The sequence below is a fragment of the Lipotes vexillifer genome, unplaced genomic scaffold (assembly GCF_000442215.2).
Source record: "Lipotes vexillifer unplaced genomic scaffold, Lipotes_vexillifer_v1.1 scaffold1679, whole genome shotgun sequence".
Classification (NCBI taxonomy): domain Eukaryota; kingdom Metazoa; phylum Chordata; class Mammalia; order Artiodactyla; family Lipotidae; genus Lipotes; species Lipotes vexillifer.
Window position 1 is genome coordinate 661,052 of NW_006796614.1, and position 25,324 is coordinate 686,375.

Sequence of the window (25,324 nt, forward strand, 5' to 3'; positions counted from 1 at the left end):
GGCCCGTGAGCCATGGCCGCTAAGCCTGCGCGTCCGGAGCCTGTGCTCCACAACGGGAGAAGCCACAACAGTGAGAGGCCCGCGAACGGCAAAAAAATTCTTCTTGAATGTATTGTGACTTGTTTTGGGCCCTTAACATGTGAACTATCCTGGAGAATGTTCCATGTGCACTTGACAAGAATTTGTATTCTGATGATTTTGGATGGACTGTTCTATATACCTATTAAGGACTTAATTTGGTGTAAGGTGTTGTTTAGGTCTATTGTTTTCTTATTGATTGTCTGCCAGGATGATCTATCCATTGATGTAACTGGGGTGCTCAAGTCCCTTACTATTACTGTATTGCTTTCAATTTCTCCTTTTAAGTCTGTTAATATTTGCTTTATATATCTTGGTGTTATGTTAGGTACATATACATTTATAAATGTTATATCTTCTTGGTGGACTGGCTCTGTTATCATTATGTAATGCCCTTGTCTTTTATTATTGTCTTTATTTTAAAGTCTACTTTTTCTGATATGAGTATCATATCAGCTTTCTTTTCATTTCCATTTGCATGGAATATCTTTTTCCATCCCTTCACCTTTAGTTTGTGTGTGTTCTTACTCCTGAAGTGAGTCACTTGTAGGCAGCACACAGATGGGTCTTTTTTTTTTTTTTTAATCCATTTATTCTCCCTAGGTCTTTTCATTGGAAAATTACATCCATTTACATTTAAAGTAATTATTGATAGGTATGTACTTATTGCCACTTTGGTAACTGTCTTCTGGCTTCTGTAGTTTTTCTCTGTTCTTTTCTTCCTCTCTCTTTTCCTTGGGTTTTGGTTGTTTTCTTTAGCATTATTTTTAAATTTCTGTTCATTTTTTTGTGTACTTACTTTATGTTTTTTCCTTGTGATTATCATGAGGCTCACATACTACATTCTAATTAAATAGCAGTTTGTCTTAAGTTGTTAGGAACTTAAATTTGAACACATTCCAAAGCTGTATATTTTCACTTCCCCAAGTGTTTTATACTTTTGATGACACTCTTTACATCTTTTTATGTATCCCTTAACTAACTATTGTAATTTTAGTTAATTTTACTACTTTTGTCTTTTTTTTTTTTTTTTGCGGTACGTGGGCCTCTCACTGTTGTGGCCTCTCCCGTTGCGGAGCACAGGCTCCAGACGCGCAGGCTCAGTAGCTATGGCTCACGGGCCCAGCTGCTCCACGGCATGTGGGATCTTCCCGGACCAGGGCACGAACCCGTGTGCCCTGCATCGGCAGGCGGACTCTCAACCACTGCACCACCAGGGAAGCCCCTACTTTTGTCTTTTAATCCTCATACTTGCTTTATAAGTAATTGATATACTACCTTTGTTAAATATTTACCTTTTCCAGTGGATTTTTACTTTGTTTTCTTATTATTTAATTACTGACGTTTATTTTCAGCCTAAAGAATGTCCTTTAACATTTCTCTCAGGGACAGTTTAGTGGTGGTGAAGTTCTTTAGCTTATGTTTCCCTGGGAAACTCTTAATCTCTCTTTCAATTCTGAATGATAACCTTCCTGGGTATGACATTGCAGAATTCTTGGTTGGTTGTTTTTTCCTTTCAGCACTTTAAATATGTCATGCTACTCCTTTTGGCCTGTAAGATTTCTGCTGAAAAAAGCAAAGCAAAACAAAACAAAACAAAACAAAAAACTGCTGATAGCCTTATGGGGTTTCCCTTACATGTAACAGGTTGTTTTTCTCTTGCTGCTTTTAGCATTCTCTCTTTGTCCTTGACTTTTATCATTTTTAATTATAATGTGTCTTGTTATGTGTCTCTTTGGGTCCATCTAATTCAGAATTCTCTGTGCTTTCTGGACCTTGATGTGTTTCCTCTCCAGATTATGAAAATTTTCAGCCATTATTTCTTCAATAATTTTTCTCATTTTTTCTTTCTCTTCCTTCTGGGACCACTATAACACAAATGTTGTTATTCCTGTTGATCTTGTCCCAAAGGTTTCTTAAGATGTATTCAGTTTTTTTAATTCTTTATTTATTTTGCTGCTCTGTCTGGGTGAGTTCCATTGGCTTGTCTTCCAGCTTGCTTATTCATTCTTCTACCTCATCCAACTTGTTTCTGAACCCCTATAGTGTATTTTTCAGTTCAGTTATAACTTCTGTTTGGTATTTCCTCATATTTTCTGTCTCTTTGTTGAAGTTCTCACTGTGTCTGTCCATTCTTCTCCTGTGTTCAGTGAGAAAATTTATGACTATTACTTTGAACTCTTTATAAAGTAGATTGTTTAACTCTGCTTTATTTTGTTTTCTGAGGCATTGTCTTGTTCATTCACTTGTAACATAGCCCTCTGTCTCCTCATTTTGCCTAATTCTCTGTATGTCTCTATGTATTAGGTAAATCAGCTACCTCTCCCAGTCTTGGAGGAGTGACTTTATGTAGGAGATGTTCTGTAGGGCTCAGAAGTGCCAGGCACTCAAGGGGTGTCCCCTATGTGGACTGCATGCATCCTTCTGCTGTGGAGGGGCTGCAGCTGCTGCTGCTTCAGTGTGCTGGTGGGCAGGGCTGGCCTCTATCATGGCTGGCTGCAGGGCCTGGTCATGGTAGCTGCTGGACGCTGGGCAGAGTCACATCCCAGCTGGTTCTGTGGCTTGGCCAAGGCACAGGAGTAGGTGGAGCTCTTTGTGGGGCACATCCACTGGCAGTAACAGGTTAGATGGATATTTCCTAAATGGTGCTTTCCAGAGATGGTATTAGCAAGGTACCCTGAAATTTCAAAAATGGCTCCCACCAGTGTCTTAGTCCCCAGAGAGCAACTCAACTGGTTCCTGCCTCTCCAGCAGACACTTTAAGATCAGTAAGGGAGTCCCCTTTACCTTTGACGTTTTCAAGTGATTGAAATCACTTTTCAATCTGGTGATTTTGTGCTGGTTTTCAGGTTGACTGAGTCTGCATGTGACCCCTTTAAGAGTGAGTTCTCCATTCCCTGTAGTTCTACAGTTTTCCTGGATGTATTACCCATTGTTTTTCAAAGCATGTGTTTTAGGGGCTCAACTTTCCTGTGAAGGATCTAAGGGTTGGGGTGCCTGACGTGAAGTTCAAATCTCTTGCTTCTCAAGAAAAATATCCATACCTTGTGATCCTTCCAGACTGTGAATCACTGTGGCTGGGGTGTGTCTTTTTTCCTTGGCATGACTGCATCTCTGTTTCTCCTAACTGTCCCTTTACCCTTTGTGGCTGTCCTTTCACCCTTTGTTGTGGAGATTCTGTTGTGTTTTCAGGCCCCTTTCAGAGGGAATTATCCCATATGTAGTTGTATATTTGTTGTATCTGTGGGAAGAGTTGAGTTCAGGATCTTCCAATACCACCATCTTGAACACTCCCCAATGATTGCTTTTAAATTATCAAACATAAAGAAAAACATGAGCAATGATTTTTGAAGAAAATCATAGATATTGAGGGGTTAAGTATCTTGGTTAATTTGGGTTTATACCAGCTAAGAGAGCTCTGCACCTGTGTTTTATGCCAGTATCTGTCTTCCCAAAAGAGTTCTGACATGGTAATCTATGTAAGCAAATCTTCCAACAGTATTTGTCAAAATATATGGTTATAACCTGTAATGCATCATAAAATTGATATAGTGAGGCATGACCAGTATTTTAAAAATCGATTACAAGTTAGAATCAAAAACAGAGAATTGCATTCATGTAGTAAGGGAAAATTATTTTGTAGCATTGTATGTATGTATGTATGTGTGTGTCTGTGTGTGTGTCTGTGTGTGTGTGTGTGTGTGTGTGTGTGTGTGTGTGTGTAACTGGGCCACAATGTAAAATATAATTGTGGGAGATGGTTGAAAATGCTTGGATTTTTACAGGGTATCTTAAAATGGATATAAACCAACAGATCAAAAATTAATGTCCTCAATCAGCTATTTGATAAAAATAGCAAAGAAAGTAATTATGTCTTCCTTAGAAAATAAATTCGATTTTTTTAGGGAGAGAAAGAATAGATAAAAGTTTGGTAGATTGGTTAAGAAAAGCAAGGAGAAATGTGATGACCTCTGTGAAACTTCAGGTAATTCAATAATGAAAATGAGTTAAGCTTAGCAAAGTAAACATCTTATAGAGCAGGAGATAATTACCACATTTTGCTGACAATCATAGGTAACTGCTATGACACAAAAAAGATTTTTATCTCCATACAAGAATAATACAATGTGTTTCTCCCATACTTTATTTACAATGAATTTGCTTCATGCTTATCTTAGTATAAGATACTTATGTCTTAGTGTGAGACATGTCACTGTAAATAACACACATCTTATAAAGTACACAGCATTGACCTTTGCTACCTATATGATCTCAGACACATTATTTATCTTCTTTATTAAATGCAGACATAAAATTATTTATCTATTAAGGGAAGTCTTAAAATTAAATAATTCATGAAAAGTGCTGAGAATGGTACCCAGCATGTTGCTAAATGTTCAATAAATATGAGTTTATTTTTTCTCAAGTAGTCATGTTTTTTTTCCCTTAACAACCCATAATTTGCACAGAGAAGGTATTCGATAAATAAACATTTGCTGAATTGAATTGAATTGACAACACGGGTTGGCTAAGTAAAATTATTTCCTTTGTGAAGGTGAAGAGTTAGATTTAGTAATTTTCCCAAGGTTTATACAGATAGTTTAGGGGAGCATAGGCTTCTGACCTAGCTCTTATGAGTTGTAAATCAGGGCTCTCCTATAAGGCAAGTGTAATTGACCACTGAGTTGATTTTTAAAACAACCCTGCTACTCTTATGATTGTTTTATGAACATAAAACCCAAAACAGTCTGGAAAATAGTATGCTTTGTATCTAATAACGAGTTAATGTTTTTTAAGTACTTATTAACTCTGCTAAGTACTCTGTATGCATTACCTCACTTACTTCTCATAACTTGGAAATACATGCTCTTATTACTCACATTTTATAGATAAAGAAACTGAATTTCAGAGAGGTTAAATAGCTTGATCAAAGTTGTTAGTTGGTAAATTCTAAATCAGTATTTGAATTACAAATCTGACCCAGTTTTATGGACTCTACCACCAACCTTTCCTTAATCTAACTCAGATAAGATATCATATATTCTGAGAGGAATTTTGACTCTTCCTATTTAGGTCCTCACTATACATTCTTACAAGGAGAAGCAGGATAGAGAGAACAGAAACAGAAAACTTGCTAATTTTTCAGCTGCTCTTTCGTTCATTCAGCATTATAATTTTGTTTGCTGTACTGTGGCATATACATATTTAGATGTATTATTCATTTTTAGTCAAATAGAAAGGCAACCCAACCTTTAGAAGTACCCATAATATGAATCTTCTATTAGTGGAGAGAACATTAATAACTTTTTATAATAAAGAAAAGCTATGTGATCTGTGGCAATAGAGAAACACTGAAAGGAAAGGCAGCTATGTATAAAAACATGATATACCTGAATGATATGTCAAGCAGAAAGATATGAAGTGAAAAGCCATTATTTATGGCCTCTTTAAAAAAAAAGTATACTTACAACCTTCAAAAGCATGTCTCAGAAGACATTAATTTATAATTTTAATGTGTTGTCATTTATATGTTAGTTGGGATAGAACTGCAATATTTAACATTTTTTCCGTATTTCTCATATAAGTTTATGTTTTATATAATGGATAAGTAGGAAATATTTCAGAAATCATAGGTTAGGTATGAATTTTCTTCACTGCACTTCCCTTATGATGTCTTTGTTTTTGTCTTTATGGTTATGCTTTTTCACCAGAGATGGTTTTCAGTTACCTTATTGGTGTTCACCGCTGTGATGACCCAGACACATTGTGCATTGCTGTCATACTGGAATGGAAAGTTGGGAGACATAAAGGTTCCACTTGGTCCTTGAAGATTAGAGCCACATGTCTTCACTAAAAGAGAAATTGCATTTTAAAAGGTGAACGTGCCACATGCAAAATCATAGCAATAAAATAACTTGCAAATAGACTTTAAATTCAAAATTGCACAATAATAACCACATTGAAATATATATTATGACATTCTAATGTGACATCGAAATGAGAGTGTTTTTTACACCCTGAAGTTCACAAGCTCATATTTTAAACATTAATCGAAAACTAGTTATGAATTAAAGTGTGAAGCATGATAAATTGTCCTCTGACTATAAATAGGTTAGTTTAATTAGTGAGAGCTTATATTTATTCAATATTGTGTTAGCAAAATTCTACAAAGAGGAAGAAGCAAACTTTTGATTAGCAATTTAAATAGTGTTTACCTTTCTATTCATTAAGTACACTAGGACTCATAATAGCATAATAGCATAAAACTCATAATTGAAACATCAATATTAAAACTACTTTTTCTGTTCTTATAACTATGAGTTGGGCCATTCAGATTACAAAAAGAGCTACACTGAAGTAATTTTAAGAAATTCCCACAAAAGTCATGTTATACTATTTCCTCAGTTTTCTAACCCTTTTCTCTTCTAATTAACAAGAGTTTCTGACCACACTGTATATGTCTTGACTTCCTTCTTGAGCACCACAAAAGTTTCTTGGTGGCATTACTTTTGATATGCATTTTTTTGCCCCATTCCATTAAAATCCTGCCTAAGTCATCTTTTTCCAATCCATCAATAATTCATTGTATTTTTAAGTCATGTACAGTTTAATATAGATTTTCATATGCACATAAAACTTTACATATAATCACTTTAAAGATCAGTTTATGGAGGTCCCAAAAGTTTGTTTGACTTGTCCAAGATCACTCAGCTAGTAAATAGCATAGTCAAGATTCGAGCTCAGGTCTTCCAACTTCAAGTCTTATATTTTTATCATGAAATCTGTGTCTCCCTAGTATGTTAGTGTTTTTTTGTTTGTTTGTTTTTTTTGTGGTACGCGGGCCTCTCACTGTTGTGGCCTCTCCCGTTGCGGAGCACAGGCTCCGGACGCGCAGGCTCAGCAGCCATGGCTCACGGGCCTAGCCGCTCTGTGGCACGTGGGATCTTCCCGGACCGGGGCATGAACCTGTGTCCCCTGCATCCGCAGGCGGACTCTCAACCACTGCGCCACCAGGGAAGCCCCTGTTAGTGTTTTTTAGCTAGTTGTTTTATTTTTTTCCTTTAGCTCATATTTTAGCATGAATCTATTCTAGACAACTTTGTGGTGATTTATTGGTTACTTTTAATTTTCTCTTGTTTGTGTCTGACTTCTATATTTTAAACAATAAAACTGTTATTTTATAATAAGGAAAAATTAACAAATGGTATTTTTCTTCCTTCAACATCAATTACCAACCTTCCCTTTTTCATTTACTACCCCACTTCTTGTAAATCTTCCATGTCCATTACTCCATTTTCTTCTCTCCTGTTCACTCTTTTTAATTTTTTTCAATTTCCAATTTCCATTGTATAAATACCTTGGCTGATTTTAGGCTACCAAAGCTTTGTCAAAGCCTCACAAAATTTCTGAATATTTAACATTTGGTTTCTTCTTACAGCTTTATTGAGATATAGTTGGCATATAACATTGTGTAAGTTTAAGGTGAACAACATGATGATTTAATTAACACCTCCATCACTTCCCATAATCACCACTTGTGCATGTGGGTGTGTAGTGAGAACTGTTTAAGAACTACTCTCTTAGCAACCTTCAAGTATGTGATACAGCATTATTAACTATATTCACCATACTGTACATTATATCTGCAGAAGTTATTCATCTTATAACTGGAAATTTGTTGCCTTTAACCTAGCACCTCCAGACTCGCTTTTTTTTTTTTTTTTTCAGTATGCGGGCCTCTCACTGTTGTGGCCTCTCCCATTGCAGAGCACAGGCTCCGGACGCGCAGGCTCAGAGGCCATGGCTCATGGGCCCAGCCGCTCCGCGGCATGTGGGATCCTCCCGGACGGGGGCACAAACCCATGCCCCCTCCAGTGGCAGGCAGACTCTCAATCACTGCACCACCAGGGAAGCCCCAGCCAGACTCACTTTTGAGAATTACTATTCTACTCTCTGTTTCTATGAGTTTGTCTTTTTTAGATTCCACATATAAGTGAGATCATTATATTGCAACTTCTCGTAAGTCTTCCATGTTCACAACTTCATTTTTTTCTCCCCCATTCACTTCTGAAAGTATTTCAGTCTACGTTCTCTTGTTTCAGTGTTGAAATTGCTGTCACAATGCCAGAAATGACCTCCTAAATCTAATAGTATCTCTTCATTTTTTTCTACATACTTAATCTCTCAGCAGTAATGGAAAGTATTGATCAACTTTGAAATTCTCAGCTGTCCCTTACATAGTCCTGAATCTCTTGATTCTAGGCCTATTTGCTTTGAATAGTTATGCTCCATACCCTGTGTTCTGGTTCTATTTTATTCCCATCTGACCCTTAAGTAGCATAATATTAAATTATTTCACAGTCTATTTTCTCTTTGTTCAATGCTCTCTCTGAATAGTTATTCCAATTCAATTTTATGGCAACAATGATCATTTGTGTTGACAGCTCTCAAATCTACATCACCTATTTTATCATCTCTCTTGATCTCTAGAGTAAATTTTTTCTCTGTCTACTGGAAATTCCATGAAATATTTTAAAGTGTTTAATGAAAACTTTAACTAACCCCTCCACCCCCTTCCCATGCGTACATATGCACTCCTCAAGACCTATGTATTCCACTTCTGAAACATCTTATTATCCTTCTTTTTCTTCTCTTCCCAATACCCAGTGCTTCATAATCATCTTTTTTCCGAGACTAGATATAGCTACTTAACTCCTTTCCTATACTCCATTTTCACTCTCTGTTCCATCCTCCTTAGTGCTACTACTCTTACCTTTCTAAAATACAAATTTGATTATTTCACTTAATTGCATAAAAACTTGATCTGTTTCCTATAGGATAAATTACCAACTGCCTAAAATAGAATATAAAATCATTCCTGTAAGGATATAGGTTTATTTTCTATTACAACTTCCTGCCATCTTATACTGTCATACACTCAACTTCTGCCAGAAAAAAATAAATTATTTTTTTCCTTTGAATATATATACCTTTTACAGTTTTCCACTTTTTCCATGCTGTTTTCCAAGGCTAAAATTTTATTCCTTCTTACATTTGCCTGCAGAAAATCTATTCATTTAAACAAAGTTAAACCAATGTGCCACTTCTTTCTACAGGAAGTGTTCACAATTCTTCCACTCAGGGTTCTGTAATGGATTGTAGTCCTCACAGCACATCATTTGAACAGCATATCCATAAAAGTGTTTAAGTGCTAGCGATGTGATAAAGAATGCAGTATAAAATATTTACGAACTTTATAGCAATCACATGATTGGTTTGAAGTTAGTAGACACATCTTTCTAATTGGACATACTACTTCAAGTGGCTCTTACTACTTGGTAATTCTCTGGCATATGCTTTGTTTTCTAAAATGTGCAAACACTTACAGCCCTTTGTGGACAGGCCTTGTTTATCATCTCTGTTCATTAACTCCTAGTGCATTGGCCTTCATGATGTAGAAATGTTTACTGAAAGAGCAAATATCCAAGTTCTTTGGCACAGCTCTTAAATGAACTGTAAAATATGTGTTCTCTATATGCTGATAAAGAATCCTTAAAAATATGTTTCAGACTGGGAAATTGTCTTTCTTGAAAATGATTTTCTTTTCACATAAAAATAAAGAAAAAAGCACTCATAAAATGACAAGTAAGAATCACCCATAAATATGCTGGTCTTCCTGACTGCTTCTGTCCAAACCAAAGAGTAACCACTTAACAAGTAAGGTTGTATTTCTGCAAATATTTTCATTTTGTAGGTGTACATGTTTTTACAAAATTCTTGGCTTTTTGTGTGTTTGAGTGTTATAAGAAACTGAGCTAATTCTATACATATTCCTCTGAAACTTATTTTCCCCTCATGTATCATGAATACTGTTCTAGGTCAGCATATGTAGATTTATTTAATAGATCTCACAGTCGCAACGGTAGCTGATGGATGTATTGCAAATTTTTGACAGCCTTCAACTATGAGAATAGCATATGGTAATTAGGGGTTTCCTTAATCCTGGGTTGGGGAATGAGAAGACCAGCCATTTGAGCAGATTTGCAACAGCTGACCCATAGCAACCAACATACAATATAACCGAAAGGAAAAATTATCTTGTAAGCCACTAAGATTTTGTGGTTGCTTGTTATACAGCACATGCTAGTGAAAGTTTGTTTTAATTTTTTCAGCTATAAAACATAATCCAGGAATGGAGATCTTGGTACCTATATCTTTATACTTGTGCTAATATGTGTTCTTTATATTTGTGCTATCATGGCAGAATGAATTCTTCAAAGGCTTACTTAGCTACGATAAGTGAGGATTTAAAAATTGGATAAATATGTGTAAATTACTCCACACTTTTTTTTCAGTATACTCTCAAAAATGGTATAAAGGAGAATAGGTCTCCACATTCTCACCAAAATAATAGTTATCTATTTGTGTTTTTGTCATTACATTAAATATGTTAATAACATTTTGATTTCAAATTCTCTACATTATTAGTATGGTTTAGCAGAAGTTTTACTGTTATTTCTATTTCTTTTGCTCTGATTTTTCTGTTCATGTACACTTTTTCTAGTTTCAATTGTCCTTTTCTCATGGTTTTACAGAAGTTTCCTACATATTATCAGTATTAACCATTTTTTATGCATGCTGTAATTATTTTCCCAGTTTTTTTTTTTAGTTTGTAAACTTTGCTTTTAGTTAATTTTCTCTGAAAACTTTTTTAAAAGTACATGTAAAGCTGTCAGTATTTTCCTCTAGGGTAGCTGTGTTTTATGTCTTAGTTACGAAAGGTTTCTTCAAATCTAGATTTTCAAAAGTTGAAAAGGTTGAAAACACCATCTAATGTTTAATTCTCATACTTTAAAATTTTATGTTATATTTAAACTTTTCATTTATCTGGAAATTATTTTTGTATGGTGTGAAGTAGGGTAGATAATTACACTTTCCAATATATGGATATCTGTTTTCCCAGTAGCATTTATAGTAAACTCTGTTTTATTCCCCACGAATTTAAAATGCCATATGTATTATGTTATGTTATGCTCCACCCCCACTTTCTCTCAGAAATCCATACATGGATCTGAACTGGTATTTTGTGTATTGATTCACTTATTTATGACTATTTCTCTGAAATACCATACTGTTTAATCACTTTTAATATAGACATTGCAAATCTCATCATTGTTCAATTTCTTTATTTTCTTTGTTATTCTTGAATATCTACTTTTCCATGAACTTTTGGTATGTCAGTTTGTGAAGTTTAAAAAAGATTGGTAGTCTTATTGAATTATATTGAACTCATACATCATTTTGATACAAATTTTCTTCTTCAATGTAGCATTAATAACATAAAGGAGAAAGATAAATGTGATTACAGTAGATGTTTATTAAATGTTTGATAAATAAAGCAGAAATTCCTGATTTAAGTTTTAGAAACACAGAAATAGTAGAAAAAGGAGAAAACTTTCTAAATGTAACAATGAATGTATGAAATTAAAAGAAGTATTAGACTATATAATAAAATGTGAAAATTTTTGCCATTAAAGATTAGAACAAAACATGGATGCTCAAAATCTGTGACAGTATTCAATATTATCTCAGAAGTTCTAGGTAATGCAATAAATAGGTAAAATTTGGAAAGGATTACAAAAAGGATTATAAAAGGGTATCATTTTTTACTTACAATATGCAATTTGCCTACCTAAACTCAAGAGTTAATAATTTGTCTACAATTTATACTATGTTATATTTAAGAGTCATGTAAACTGGCTTTGAAGAAAACATGCATATGAAAATTTAAAGTTTTCTTTTATAACAATAATGATTGGCAATACAAATGGAAAGATCCAATTCACACAAGCAACAAAGTAAATGTGTAATTTTGAAAAACATATTTGGCAAGAAAGGTATAAGACTTCTATAGGCCTTCACTGGTGGCACAGTGGTTGGGAGTCCGCCTGCCGGTGCAGGGGACGCGGGTTCGTGCCCTGGTCCGGGGGGATCCCACGTGCCGCGGAGCGGCTGGGCCCGTGGGCCATGGCCGCTGGGCCTGCGCGTCCGGAGCCTGTGCTCCGCAGCGGGAGAGGCCACAGCAGTGAGAGGCCCGCATACCACAAAAAAAAAAAAAAAAAAAGACTTCTATAAAGAGAACCATAAAAAAAATTCTGAAGGAAATGAAATAAAACCTGTGTTAGTGAAAAGACAGGTTGTGTTCTGGATGGGAAGGCCTGTTGTCACAAAGATGTTAACATCCTGATTTCAGCAGTTTAAAAGGAATTGATACAAATTAGCTAATTTTTATACAGTCTATATATCTATTATTATTTTAACTCTTAGTGCCTCTAACATAGTTATTTTACAATATTCTAAATGTTTTATTCATGTTCCACCTATATTTTTAAAAAGGTAGAGAAGAATAGCTAATTCATCCTTTTCTAGTCTTGTTTTCAAAGTAAAATGAGCCTATATATAAGGAGATACTGTGAGCTACTGTTAAGAGGATTTTGCCCTTTCAAGAAAATGATGTAAGTATAGTAGCAGAAAACAAACAAACAAAATTCATCCTTAACCTCTCTATCAATATACCATAGTCCTATTTATTCCTCAGGTCAAGCACATAGAGTTAACTATGCTTTGAGAAACACCTAAGAAAAAGGTTAAATACAATGAAATATGTTTTGGTTCAACTGTAACCTCCAGGCATTTAGATTTATGCTGGATATAATGTTTGAACTACTCAAGTAAGAGGAGCAAAACTTTTATTTTTTGGTTGAATAAGAAAGATACAATTCTCAGGTTAAATATTCTTTTTGCAAGGAATATACCAGCTGGGTCCAGTCTATAGTGGTCTCTGGGTCTACTGAACCCTGAAGTATCTCTTTCACTCTCTCCTTCCAGAATATTCATGAATTTTTAATAATATTGAGGGACTATTGTGATCCTGTTCCAACATATTATCAAGATTTGAAAATTCCTTCCACTCACTTGCAATTCCTTAAACACAGTGAGAATGTTTCCACTTTAAGACGTTAGTACTTGCTTTTTTTCTCACTTTGTATAGGTTTCTCCTCAAACAGTTCTTAATAAATAGTCTATTCTGACTAATCTATATGACTAACCTATCTAAAGTTTAGATTTTAAGTATCACCTTCATACACTACATACACTGAGATATACATATTTACACACAGTATATACACATGCATACATGTGTACACACATATATATATATACCATTGTTTACTGTCTCTTTTCCTTATTAGAATGATAGCTACATGAGAGCAAGGACTAGGTTTTGTTCACCCTGGTGTCTCCAGTGCCTAGAACAGCATGTGGCCCATAGTAGATACTCATTAAATACAGGAATGAATGAATGAGACCATGATAAAAATAATGAGTCACAACAAAGATTTGATTTTGTTTCTGGTTTCTATCTTTCTTCCCCCCACCTCCTTTACATGTAGTGGCAATTTAGGCCACCACCCTTTTGTGGATATTGTCATCCACCTAGGATTCACTAACAGCTCTGTGAACAATTAATCTCTATTGTCTCCTGCCCTAAGGCTGTGTCTTATGTATGTTGGAAGATTTCTAGCAAGTAACAATTCTGTTATGAGGGCCATGATAGCCTATGTCTTTAACGGAGTCATTATGATGAAGTCCAAATAGCTTTGTAGTTTGTGTATCTTTACTATCCCTGCATCTTCAGCTTACTTTGTGTTCACACTTGAGCAAATCCAAACGATCTGAATCTCATTCTTTTACCTGTAAACTTAGACAGTTACACTATATCACCCATTCTCTCTGACAGGCATACAATGACTTTACACTATATTATGCAGTTATCTCTGTGCTTTTAATGGTTTCTCCCAATTGGTGCAATGAGATTAGTAGAGCCTGGAGGCTATTTTGTTGTCCAATCTCAGAGACATAGCTTTATTGTTATTAAAACGGTTTGATGACATATGAAACATGGAAAATTATGGATTTTTTAGTAAAAAAAAATCAATTTGAAATCTGATGTATTTGTAACATTTCCCTTTTCTTTAACCTGTGAATTAACATTGTGATCTTACCCTAGCAGAAGGATTTCCATTTCTATCTTTCAATATCCACAGTGATCTCTTTTCTTATTATTCAGGGATGAGACTCACAGTATTAGATTATTTCTGAGAATAACTTGACATTGGCCACAGAATAAACTATATTTCTTATGCTACACAAGAGGTGATAGACAAAGCAGGTGACATTAATTTTAACTTAGTAGAGTTTCTATTGCTCCTAGAAACTCTAACTTGTAACTTGGAAAATTAGACGTTCTAATAAGGTATGACAATCAATGTATATAACAATGAATAAGTATGAATAGCCCAAACTTTGTCAGCTTCACCAAATCAGAATGGCTTAGACTATAGGAGATGTACCAACAAAAAACTTATTTGTGTTAGGGTTTCTAATAGGGCCCTGCTAGGTACGACAATAAATATTGCTAGGGAAAAACATAAAATGACTAAAACTGAGTAAGTGTTGGTACTTAAGGATGGAAAACTTCTAGTATTCATTGGGACTTGAACATGGAGAGACATGGTATGGTTACCTCCCAGACATGAAAGGGAACTATCCCTGATCTCATAGAGGTAAACTAGGGCAAGCGTTACTCACAATTTCTTTCTAATCTGTCTTTGTCCAAACACCACCAGTGGTAATTGAACTCTATCCTTACTACCTATACTTTGCAACAAGGTTGATAGCGTGTGTTTTTTATTATGACATTTGATTAAAGCAGAAAGTGGGGTTTTTGTTGGATTGATTTTAATTATTAATTTTCTCTCCAAAAGACTGTCTCCTGGGACTAAGACCCAGGAGAGGAAAAAGAGAGTGGTGATAGTATGTCCAGTCATTTAATAACAATTTAAAAAATGTAAATTTATTTTGGATTCCAAGATAGTGAAGTAAGCAAATTATATGTTATAAATAAGAAATATTTGATGGTGGTTGTTTGAGGGAATCAGACTTATTATAGTTTTGTAAACTTCAGTAAGAATCTAGCACCTAAAACTTTATATGTCTGATATAAACTGATATTAAGCTTATATTATAAACTGATATAAACATAAAATTTAAACTGATATTATAGCAATACATTATTAATGTCACCAAGCAAAATTGATATTTTTATTATTTACTGATCAAATATGTTCCAGATCTAGAAACAAACATGATCTAACAGTTAAGAACTTTTGTTCAGTGAATGTAATCATCAAATTGTTCACTGAAAATAAGAATTAACTTTCACATTTCAATGTAATTTTTCTGATAAATTCTATATACTAATTTTAGATGATATATTTTAGTTTATTTGTGAAAGTTAAATGCTGTACAATACTTATTCTGCAAATTCATGTATTCCAAAAACATTAAATGAGTGCATTATTCTGTTTGACACACTGTGCTAGACACTGAAAGGTAAAGGAGACAGTCAAGGTCTCTGCCCTCATGGAGTTTACAGCCTAGAAGAGAAGAGAAATACTAAACTAGTAGATAAAGTTGAATTTAAGAGATGCTATGGAAGTAATAGATCAAGAAAGGCTATTTAAGTAGATAACAGATCAGGAAAGACTACTCATATAAAGTGACATAGAAAAATAATTGTTTTATTTCTATGTTTTGCCCCCCCCATCTAGTAATTTGGGAGTCTTTCTCCTATGGCTTTTATAGAATCCTTATAAAGAATAAACATTATAAAAAAATGGAGGGTGAACTTGTACAACGATAACACGGCATTCATTTCCATGTAACACATTTTGAGACATCTTTTAAAATTAATATGTGATCATTACTATTAGAGTTGGTCGAATGGAAATGCTTTAGGGACATTCTAAAGAAAAAACAAAACAAAACAAATAAACACCCCATGTTGGCAGATGTATATGCGTTGAATATAAAATAATCTACTGAGAAAAAATGACTGAGAAAATAAAATGGCTCAAGAAATTTAACAATTTCTAAGACAAGTTATAGGAGATACAAAACCTATATTAGTTCAAACAGAAAATAAATATTTTTAAAGTTGTGAAAAATATTTTATAAATTAAAGTAAAAATTTTTAAGTTATTAGCAACCTAATGAAGAAAAAATGCTTTGAAAATGAAAAGGCTTGGGGAATTAATTTTTAACTGGGATCAGAAAAGATTGCTGTAAACAATAAATAAGGCTTGGTAGAAATTTATTATCAAAGTGGACAAAGGAAAACAGGACAAATGAGAAGAATACTACCAGAACTAGTGTCTGCTTTCTTAATGGACATAAATAGGAATTGTGGAGTTTTCACACAGAAAATAAACTGCATTAAATAAGGTACAGATATATGACTTAAGTGTCAAAATTTTACTCTTTCCGGATGATATTTGGCATACATCTTGAAGGACTACATTCAAAAACAATTTATCTTTCTCTTGCATTTTTTTTTTCTGGGGAGGAAACTGCTAATAGTTTGGAAAGTTTCACACAGAGTTACTTTCATTATGAAGTGAAATTCTACATTGGAGTTTCCTCTATAACAATCTTAAACCCAGAAAAGTAGATTTAAGTAATGCCTTGAAATATGGTTATAATGCTTTCAATATGTCAGAATTTCATTTTGGTCTTATTTTACTTGTTAATAATTATTTAATATAGTGTATAATTTCAACTACCTGAAAAAATGTTGAATTATTAAACTAAGACCTGTTATTAAACTTCAGACAAACAGGTATAGAAACAGTTCTTCAAATCAATTAGAATTCTCATATTGTTGGCTGTTGGTCATGAAACACACACACACACACACACACACACACACACACACACACAGACACTCTCATACATACACACACGCATCTGAAAGTGAATGATAAAACCTATTTAAATCAGTGTCTGGAACTATCAGAAAGTAGTTCAGTTTAATAACATTGAATCAGACATCCTAGTCTCTATGTCTTCATGAGAAGCTGATAAAATGTCAGAAGTAGAGTAACAATCAGGACTAATCTTCAAATACATCTTAGTGTCATCTGCATAAGAATGAAAGTCTAATCCATGTCTTCACTAAAAGGACGCATATAAATGTGGAATAGTAATGAAATGAACCCAAAGCAGGGAACTGGAAAACAGAGGACATGCTATGAAAGGGAAAGAATTCAAATTAGCAAGGGGTAGACTCCATAGGATCAGATAATTTGATTAAAACCCAGCAAATGCAATTCCTATTAAAAATGAGAAATAAACATATAGATTTCCAACGCAAAAAAAGTAATTTTTTTTTCTTTTCCTAGTTCTTAGTTGTGAGTAATTTAATCTAGTCATGAAGGTCATGTTTACATATAATACAGCCTCTCCTTGTGCTTTGTTTCACTGAAACATGCCATTGGTATTAGGATGAGAGCACATATAGCATCAAGTCAGTAATAGAAATGATTTACATGAATTAATGTTTTATCCTGCTTTATGATGAAAATAAAAGAAAATCCAACTTAATCTAGGTTTGTTAGTAAGAGAAACAAATTAGGTGGTAGGATAGAATGAGATGAATTATCATGCACAACATACATGGAAACTATAGTGTTCTTAAGGCCATCCGGTGGGGGAAGAGGGTGGAAAAGAAATGGGAAGTAGAAAAGTAAGGAATAAGATGATGTGAGTAGGAGGATGGTGTGTAGTGAAGAAGTCAGAGGAAAAAACACTTCAGCAACTGGTTGGACAAAGAATTTAACAGATAAGTGTATGTAATATTGAATTTCAAGTTGTTTGCCTACTTTTGATGTAGACTGCCCTCCTTTTCCTAAATTATCCAGAAGATTAATCAAGCAAGTTATTACCTAGTTATCACCTGCATATTTAAAAATTGTTTTTGTTTGTTTGTTTAGATAAAATTGGGGACAAGGTCTACTTGAATTTATGTAGAACAGAAATAATCAGAAATAAGAAATTTAAAGACAAAATTAACCATTAGACATTAAGTTTCCAGTTATGAGCAAGAAATTCACCAAAATCTTTTAGAAGAGTTTAGACCTCCTTTATTTTTTTAATTTTTATTTTATATTCGAGTATCATTTATTAACAATGTTGTGTTAGTTTCAGGTGTACAGCAAAGTGATTCAGTTATATATATAAAAGTATCTATTATTTTTTCAAATTCTTTTCCCACTTAGGTTATTACAGAATATTGAGCAGCATTTAGTAGGTCTTTGTTGGTTATCTACTTTAAATATAGCAGTGTGTACGTGTCAATCCCAAACTCCCAATCTATCCCTCCCCAACCCTTCCCCTGGTAACCATAAGTTCGTTCCCTAAGTCTGTGAGTCTGTTTCTGTTTTGTATATAAATTCATTTGTATAATTTTTTTTTAGATTCCACATATAAGTGATATCAGGATATTTGTCTTTCTCTGCCTGACTTACTTCACTCAGTATGATAATCTCCAGGTCCATCCATGTTGCTGCAAATGGCATCATTTTGTTCTTTTTAATGGCCGAGTAATATTCCATTATATATATGTACCACATCTTCTTTATCCATTCATCAGTCTATGGACATTTAGGTTGCTTCCATGTCTTGCTATTGTAAACAGTGTTATGATGAACATTGGCGTGCATGTATTCTTTCAAACCATGTTTTTCTCTGGATATATGCCCAGGAATGGGATTGCAGGATCATATGGTAGCTCTATTTTTAGTTTGTCTCAGGGTATATGCCTAGTAGTGGGATTGCTGGGTCATATGGTAATTTTAGTTATAATTTTTTTAGGAACCTCCATACTGTTCTCCACAGTGGCTGTATCAATTTACATTCCCAGCAACAGTGTAAGAGGGTTCCCTTTTCTCCACACCCTCTCCAGCATTTATTGTTTGTAGCCTTTTTTTTTTTTTTTTTTTGTCTTGCGTTATGCGGGCCTCTCACTGTTGTGGCCTCTCCCATTTGCGGAGCACAGGCTCCGGACGCGCAGGCTCAGTGGCCATGGCTCACGGGCCCAGCCGCTCCGCGGCATGTGGGATCTTCCCAAAACGGGGCACGAACCCGCGTCTCCTGCATCGGCAGGCGGACTCTCAAGCACTGTGCCACCAGGGAAGCCCTGTTTGTAGACTTTTTGATGATGGCCGTTCTGACTGGTGTGAGGTGATATCTCATTGTAGTTTTGATTTGCATTTCTCTAATAATTAGCGACATTAAGCATCTTTTCATATGCCTCTTGGCTGTCTGTATGTCTTCTTTGGAGAAATGTTTAGACCTCCTTTGAAATCGGAGGTTAGACTATCTGATCTACATCTAAAAAGGCAGGGAATTTCATTTGACAATTTGTAATTTTAAAATGCACCATGCTCTAAGTTACTTCCATAGCTTTTCATATGCTATTTTCTTCATCTCAAATATTCTTTTTTAGCTCTTAACCTGCTAGCTAAAATTCATCCTCCCATATCCTTATTTGTATTAGAGCTTTAACACTCTATCTTTTTGTTTACCTACAAGCAATTATGTTCCTTTATGTCAGCAACTATTTCTTTTATCTCTAAGTGACATGAAGTTGGTTTAGTGTATAACACATAGTAAATGCTCAAAAAACTTTTAAGAAATTTTAATTGATGAATAATTAAATAAAGTGAAATACACCTAAATATAAGAAATAAAAAGGCCCACATTTACAATTTAAACGCTTCAATTAAACTGCATGAAAAAGAGGCAATTCATCAAAGAAATGTCTCAGGGAAATTGGATATCACTTGTAATTTTTGACAATCTTTCAACTTAGTGAAAGGTCAAATGAATACCTGATGATGATTTGTTATAATTATTTTATGGAGGATATTTATTCAACACAAAACATTGACTTAGAATGTTTCCATGCAGAAATGAATAAGATAGGATCCTTTCTTTAACGGATTTGAAGTCTTAAGGAGGAGTTAGATACAAAGAGGTTATTTTAATAATGTGTAATAAGTGCTAGACAAAGGTAAGCAGGGGTTATAGGAGCATAAAAAGTGGACATTTTTGCAACCTGGGAGTTTAAAGAAGGCATCCTTGAGATAATGTCAGAGTTGAATCTTGAAAAGTTACAACACATGAACTTAGAACACAAATTCAGGATAGGCTTCCAGGCCGAGGGAAAAGGGGCACTAAATAACATATTGTGTGTAAGAAAACTATGTAATTCACAGAAAATCTAAGATTGTTTGGAGCTGGGGAGATTCTTTAGATGGAGACGGAGAGGTAAATGCCTATTCAAGGAAGGCCATAGATGATAGTCTATGGCAGTTGCTGGATTATTCATATTTGGTCAAAACTAAAGGGATACTTTGCGGGTGTAGAACATCATTTTACTTAACTGTGTCTATATTTTTAACGTGATCAGTCCAGGTGCCAAATGCAGAACGGATTTAAGAAAGTAAAAACTAGATACCTGGAGACAAGAATGAAAAAGTCAAGTCATGTACTTTTTTCCCCCATATACTTAAGTTTTTTTGTTGTTGTTTTGTTTTGTTTTATTATATTGCTCTATTTAGTTTTAATGCAGGGTCACAACATATTTATTTATTCACTCATTAATTTACTCAGTCATTCACACAACCAATACTATTTATAAAAGAACTATGAATCACTCAACAGGATGAGAATTGGTGATCATATAGTCATAAACCATGCCCTGCCTCCCCACACACCTCACATTACCAGGATAGAGACAAACATGAAACATCAACTATAAGATTAACTAAATAATCTTAAAAAATGCTACAAAGGAAAAGTACAGGGTGCCCTTGAGAGTATATACTTGGGAGACTTACTACAGCAAGAGGAGTCAGATCATGAAGCACTTTCCCTTAAAAGACTCATTAATACAAGATGGCTTAAGGCATGGCAAAGAAGGACAAAACATGTAAAAAAAATCTGGATTATATAGCATAGTTTTAAAAAATTAAATAATTTATTTCTTCCAAATATATCCTACAACCAAACCAAGTTCTAATATTTTCTTTGACTCCTAAAAATATGGTTTCATGAATTGTTAGGAGTTACTGTGGCTAGATTTTAGCTCTTTGTGATGCTGCTAAGCAATTTTTAGAGTAGCAGGACTTCCCTGGTGGCTCAGTGGTTAAGAATCTGCCTGCCAATGCAGGGCATGCTGTTTTGAGCCCTGGTCCGGGAAGATCCCACATGCTGCAGAGCAACTAAGCCCATGCGCCACAAGTACTGAAGCCCGTGTGCCTAGAGCCCGTGCTCCGCAACAAGAGAAGCCATGGCAATAAGAAGCCTGCGCACCGCAATGAAGAGTAACCCCCACCCCCCCGGTTCTCCACAGCTAGAGAAAGCCTGAGCAGCAACGAAGACCCAACACAGCCAAAAAATAAATTAAAAAAAAACTTTTTTTTAAACCACTTTGTTTTAGGCTTACTATCTTTTGCTCCTCAATCTTTTTATTCATATCAATAGGCTTAACAAATCCCTGGGTGTATGAAAACCACGTAACAGGCAACCATTTCCCAAAATAATGGGGTTTCATGAGAAGCTTTTTACTGCTCAACAACAAGTATATTCCTCTAAAGTGGCATCCAAGATCTTTATAAAGGAAGTTAAAAAAAAAAAAAAAAAAAAAAAAGAGAGAGAGAGAGAGAGAGAGAGGGAGAGAAAAAAAAATAAGGACTAGGAGACTACTTCTGGGAATTGAGTCAGTGAATCCCAGGATATGAGAAACAATGATATACAGGAGACTATATTTCTCTATGCAAAGAATTATATTTTTAAAATTATTATTAATTATTTCAAGGAACAAAATATAAGATTCTATAGAACATCAACTGCCAAGATCACTTGTTGTGTTTATACAACTCATTCCTATTCCTAGGAAATTGGCAGGTAGGATGGCATTATTATATTAATCCAAGCCAAAGTTCTAAAAATTATATTTAAAATTATTTTATATATATATAAAGTACAGAAGCCTTGGCACAAAGCTACCATTAGAAAAAAAAGAGGACCAATAAATTGGTCCTAAATTATGTAGACATTGGATAGAAAAGGAAAATTAATCTATCCTTTGTCTGCTATACTGAAACAAGTTGGATGAAACTTTAAAATTTTGAGCCCCAGAAACAGGTTAAAGGTCTCATAAGTGGAACTCTAGGAAATAATTTCTACAGCCTGATGTGTTGACAGGTGAATTAGCTTAATTAAATCTCTCAAAAAATTTAAATTAGTAAAAATACAAAAAGCCCATATTTATTTCATTTCGAGGAGTGAAATATAAATGTCAAAATTAGATATCACATGCTCAAAGGCATACAGTTGATCACCTGGTAACGGGGTTGGGGGTGGCATATAAAAAGAAGGGTGTATGTGGCCATCTGAAAAGCAATGCCCTTAATAAAGGAGGAGACCTCTACTGAAAAATGTTTAGACACATCTGAACTTGGGCCAAGATTGCTAGTTCTAACTTTTCAAGGGAAGTTTATGTGAAATCTTCATTTTTTCAAATGTTGTCAAATTCTTTAAAATATATCGACATATAATAGCCAAAAAAACCCATAGGCTATTTTTGGACCCTGACTTATAATGCCTGAGCCACATATTCATTTTTATACAAAATTAAAACAAATAGATTTCAATGAAACAGTTTGAAAACATAATTGCAAACTATTTCAATTACAAGATTGCAACAAACTTTTAACGGTTCTAATTGAAAAACGTTATTTAGAAATTGCTTTCACAATGAAAATCCGTTATCAATTTATTTTATTCTCCTCTTCAATGTCATTTATTATAAATACAATTTTTATTTTGGAATAATTTTCGATTCACAGAAGAGATGTAGAAATCATACAGAAACTCCCCATGTACATTTTACCCAGTTCCTTCTAATGTTAATATATTGCATAACTATAATTTATTTATCAAAACTAAGAAAGTATCATTGATATATTATGATTAACTAAACTCCAGACATTTTTACATTTCATCTTTTTTTTAAACTAATGTTCTTTTTGTGTTCCAGAATCTAATCCAAGATACCACATTACATTTAATTATGTCTCTTTAGTCTCTTCCTTCAATGTCATTTTAAATTAATATTTTGCCAACTTTCCACCAATGTGTGTGTATGCGTATGTGTAAGAGAGAGAGAGACAGAGAGACAGAGGGAAAGATTTGGAGGATGCTGCCACCTCATGTTAGCTGCGCTTCTGCAGGTGGTTTGCATGCTGTTGTCTGTGTGCTGTAACTCAGTAACTCAGTGGTAGCCTGACCTTCAACAGCTGCTGAACACGTACTTAGTATAGAAGGTCAATACCCCCACATATAACCAACCTTAGAATAAATCTGAGGATTAATTTCTTAGCTGGCAAATCTTGGGGACTCGGAACAGGGTGAGGTTGATAAGGTAATAACATGCCACAGAAGTCTATGCACTGCAGTATAAACATCTTTCTAGCCAAAACTGTTAAAGATTCCTTTCCAAGGTTATAGTTAGAAACCTAAAAATTAAAAAAAAATTGCTACAAGGTATTGTAACCCAGACACAAAAAAATTCAGTGCTCTAGAGCAGCCTCTACATTATTGACATTTTGGACTAGATAATCATTTATTTTGTTGCAGGGGCTATCCTGGCATTGCACTATGTTTAGCATACCCACTAGATGCCATTAGCATTCATCCCAAACTTGTGATAGTCAAAAATTGTCCCCTGGGATGTTGCCAAATGTCCCCTGGGTGGCAAAATTTTGCTCTCTTCCATTAAAAGCCACTGACTTAGAGGGATATCTTTTGTTCTACCTAATCTCTTTGATTTTTTCTCATTCCTTTGCTTCTTTTTATTCTATACTTACCAATGAATTTTGGTGAAAGAGATTATGGAAATAAGGCATAAACTTCAGCTTCCATTACAGTGGGAAGCTATCAGAGTAAAGCTGTTTAAGAGAGTGTTTGAACACTCAAGAAATAAATAAAAATCTTGTTAACTCAAATCAAATTATATGTTCTTCTTTCTGGGTCCTTCCCCTATCATTTACCTAGTCCCTACTGTTACTTTAGGATTTAAGTTGGCAATCTTCTGGAAAGATTTCCCTGATAGCCCTAATCACACTCCACCCTGAACAGAGTGTTCCTCTCATTTTCCAATTTTTTAAAAGATCTCTATAAAGTAATTTATTACAAATTATTATCTTACTCTCTTCTACTGCCTTGTTTCCCCTCAGTATACTGTAAGCTCCTGAGGACGATTATCACAGTATTTCTGATTGCACCTGTAGGCAGTTAATAAGTGTTTACTAAATGAATGACACACTCAGGCAACAGAGTCTTGATTGAGACACCAAACTAAGGGATTTGGTATGCCAAGGAGCAGAATGAGGGTTACTGGAGATGAACAAAAGAAGCCTCATGAAAAAAAAATTGAGGCACAATATATCTGGAGCTGTCTGTATGTGTATATTTTATATATTTACTTTCAGAAAGTAACATTAATCACAAAATGGGATATGATGAAATACTTAAGGTAATGATATAAGCTTTTCCCTTGGCAAAGTTGACAAGCACTTGAAATATCTGTTTCTTACTTGCTAAGACTCCTCCTGATCTCATGTTATCTAGTGGGCATGAGATTAAACACTCTCTATCTGAATCCAAATGCTAAATTCCTAAAAACTGTACAAAAATTTGCTATATAACTACAATTAATGACAATAGGGCTGGGTTTTGTTGCTAATGTTTTATTGTGTTGCCTTCCTCTCAATAGATTTCATAGTCTCAATATCTCTTTGGTTGTATAGTTTATTTGCATTCTCAATGTTCACGAATACATAATTAGAGGAACTAATTTCTTACTTGTAAGCATACTGGTAATGTAAAGCTCAGTATCTACTCAAGATCTTAGGAGGGGAGAGTCACATTATGTCTGGAATGTTAACCTAGAAAGAATGTCAGTGATGAACTATATAATCTAAGTGAACATTTATAGGTGAATAGCATATGATGCTAAAATAAATCTTAAAGAATATTAGAGGGATTTCTACTTTTTACATTCATTAAATCCTAACCTGTCTATACCAACCAATCAGAAAGGCAAAACTACTATATTACAAATATCAGGGTTGTGTTTTATTTTTCCTTCTGATGTAGATTTAGAATAAACATTGAGTACAAATTTTCAGTTATAAGATGAATAAGCTCTGAGGATCTAATGTACAGCCTGATGACTATAGTTAATACTACTGTACTGTATACTTGAAAGTTGCTG

The 25,324-nt window shown here is 34.4% G+C and overlaps 1 protein-coding gene across 2 annotated transcripts in view; it reads right to left on the minus strand.

The window, feature by feature from the left end:
- CSMD3 (CUB and Sushi multiple domains 3) overlaps positions 1 to 25,324 on the minus strand; it is a 1,097,972-nt gene that overhangs the window by 586,611 nt on the left and 486,037 nt on the right. For both annotated transcript variants that reach the window (XM_007468748.1, XM_007468747.1), the window contains one exon: positions 5,807 to 5,928. In XM_007468748.1, the coding sequence (XP_007468810.1) occupies positions 5,807 to 5,928 (122 nt within the window). The remainder of the gene's footprint in view (positions 1 to 5,806; positions 5,929 to 25,324) is intronic.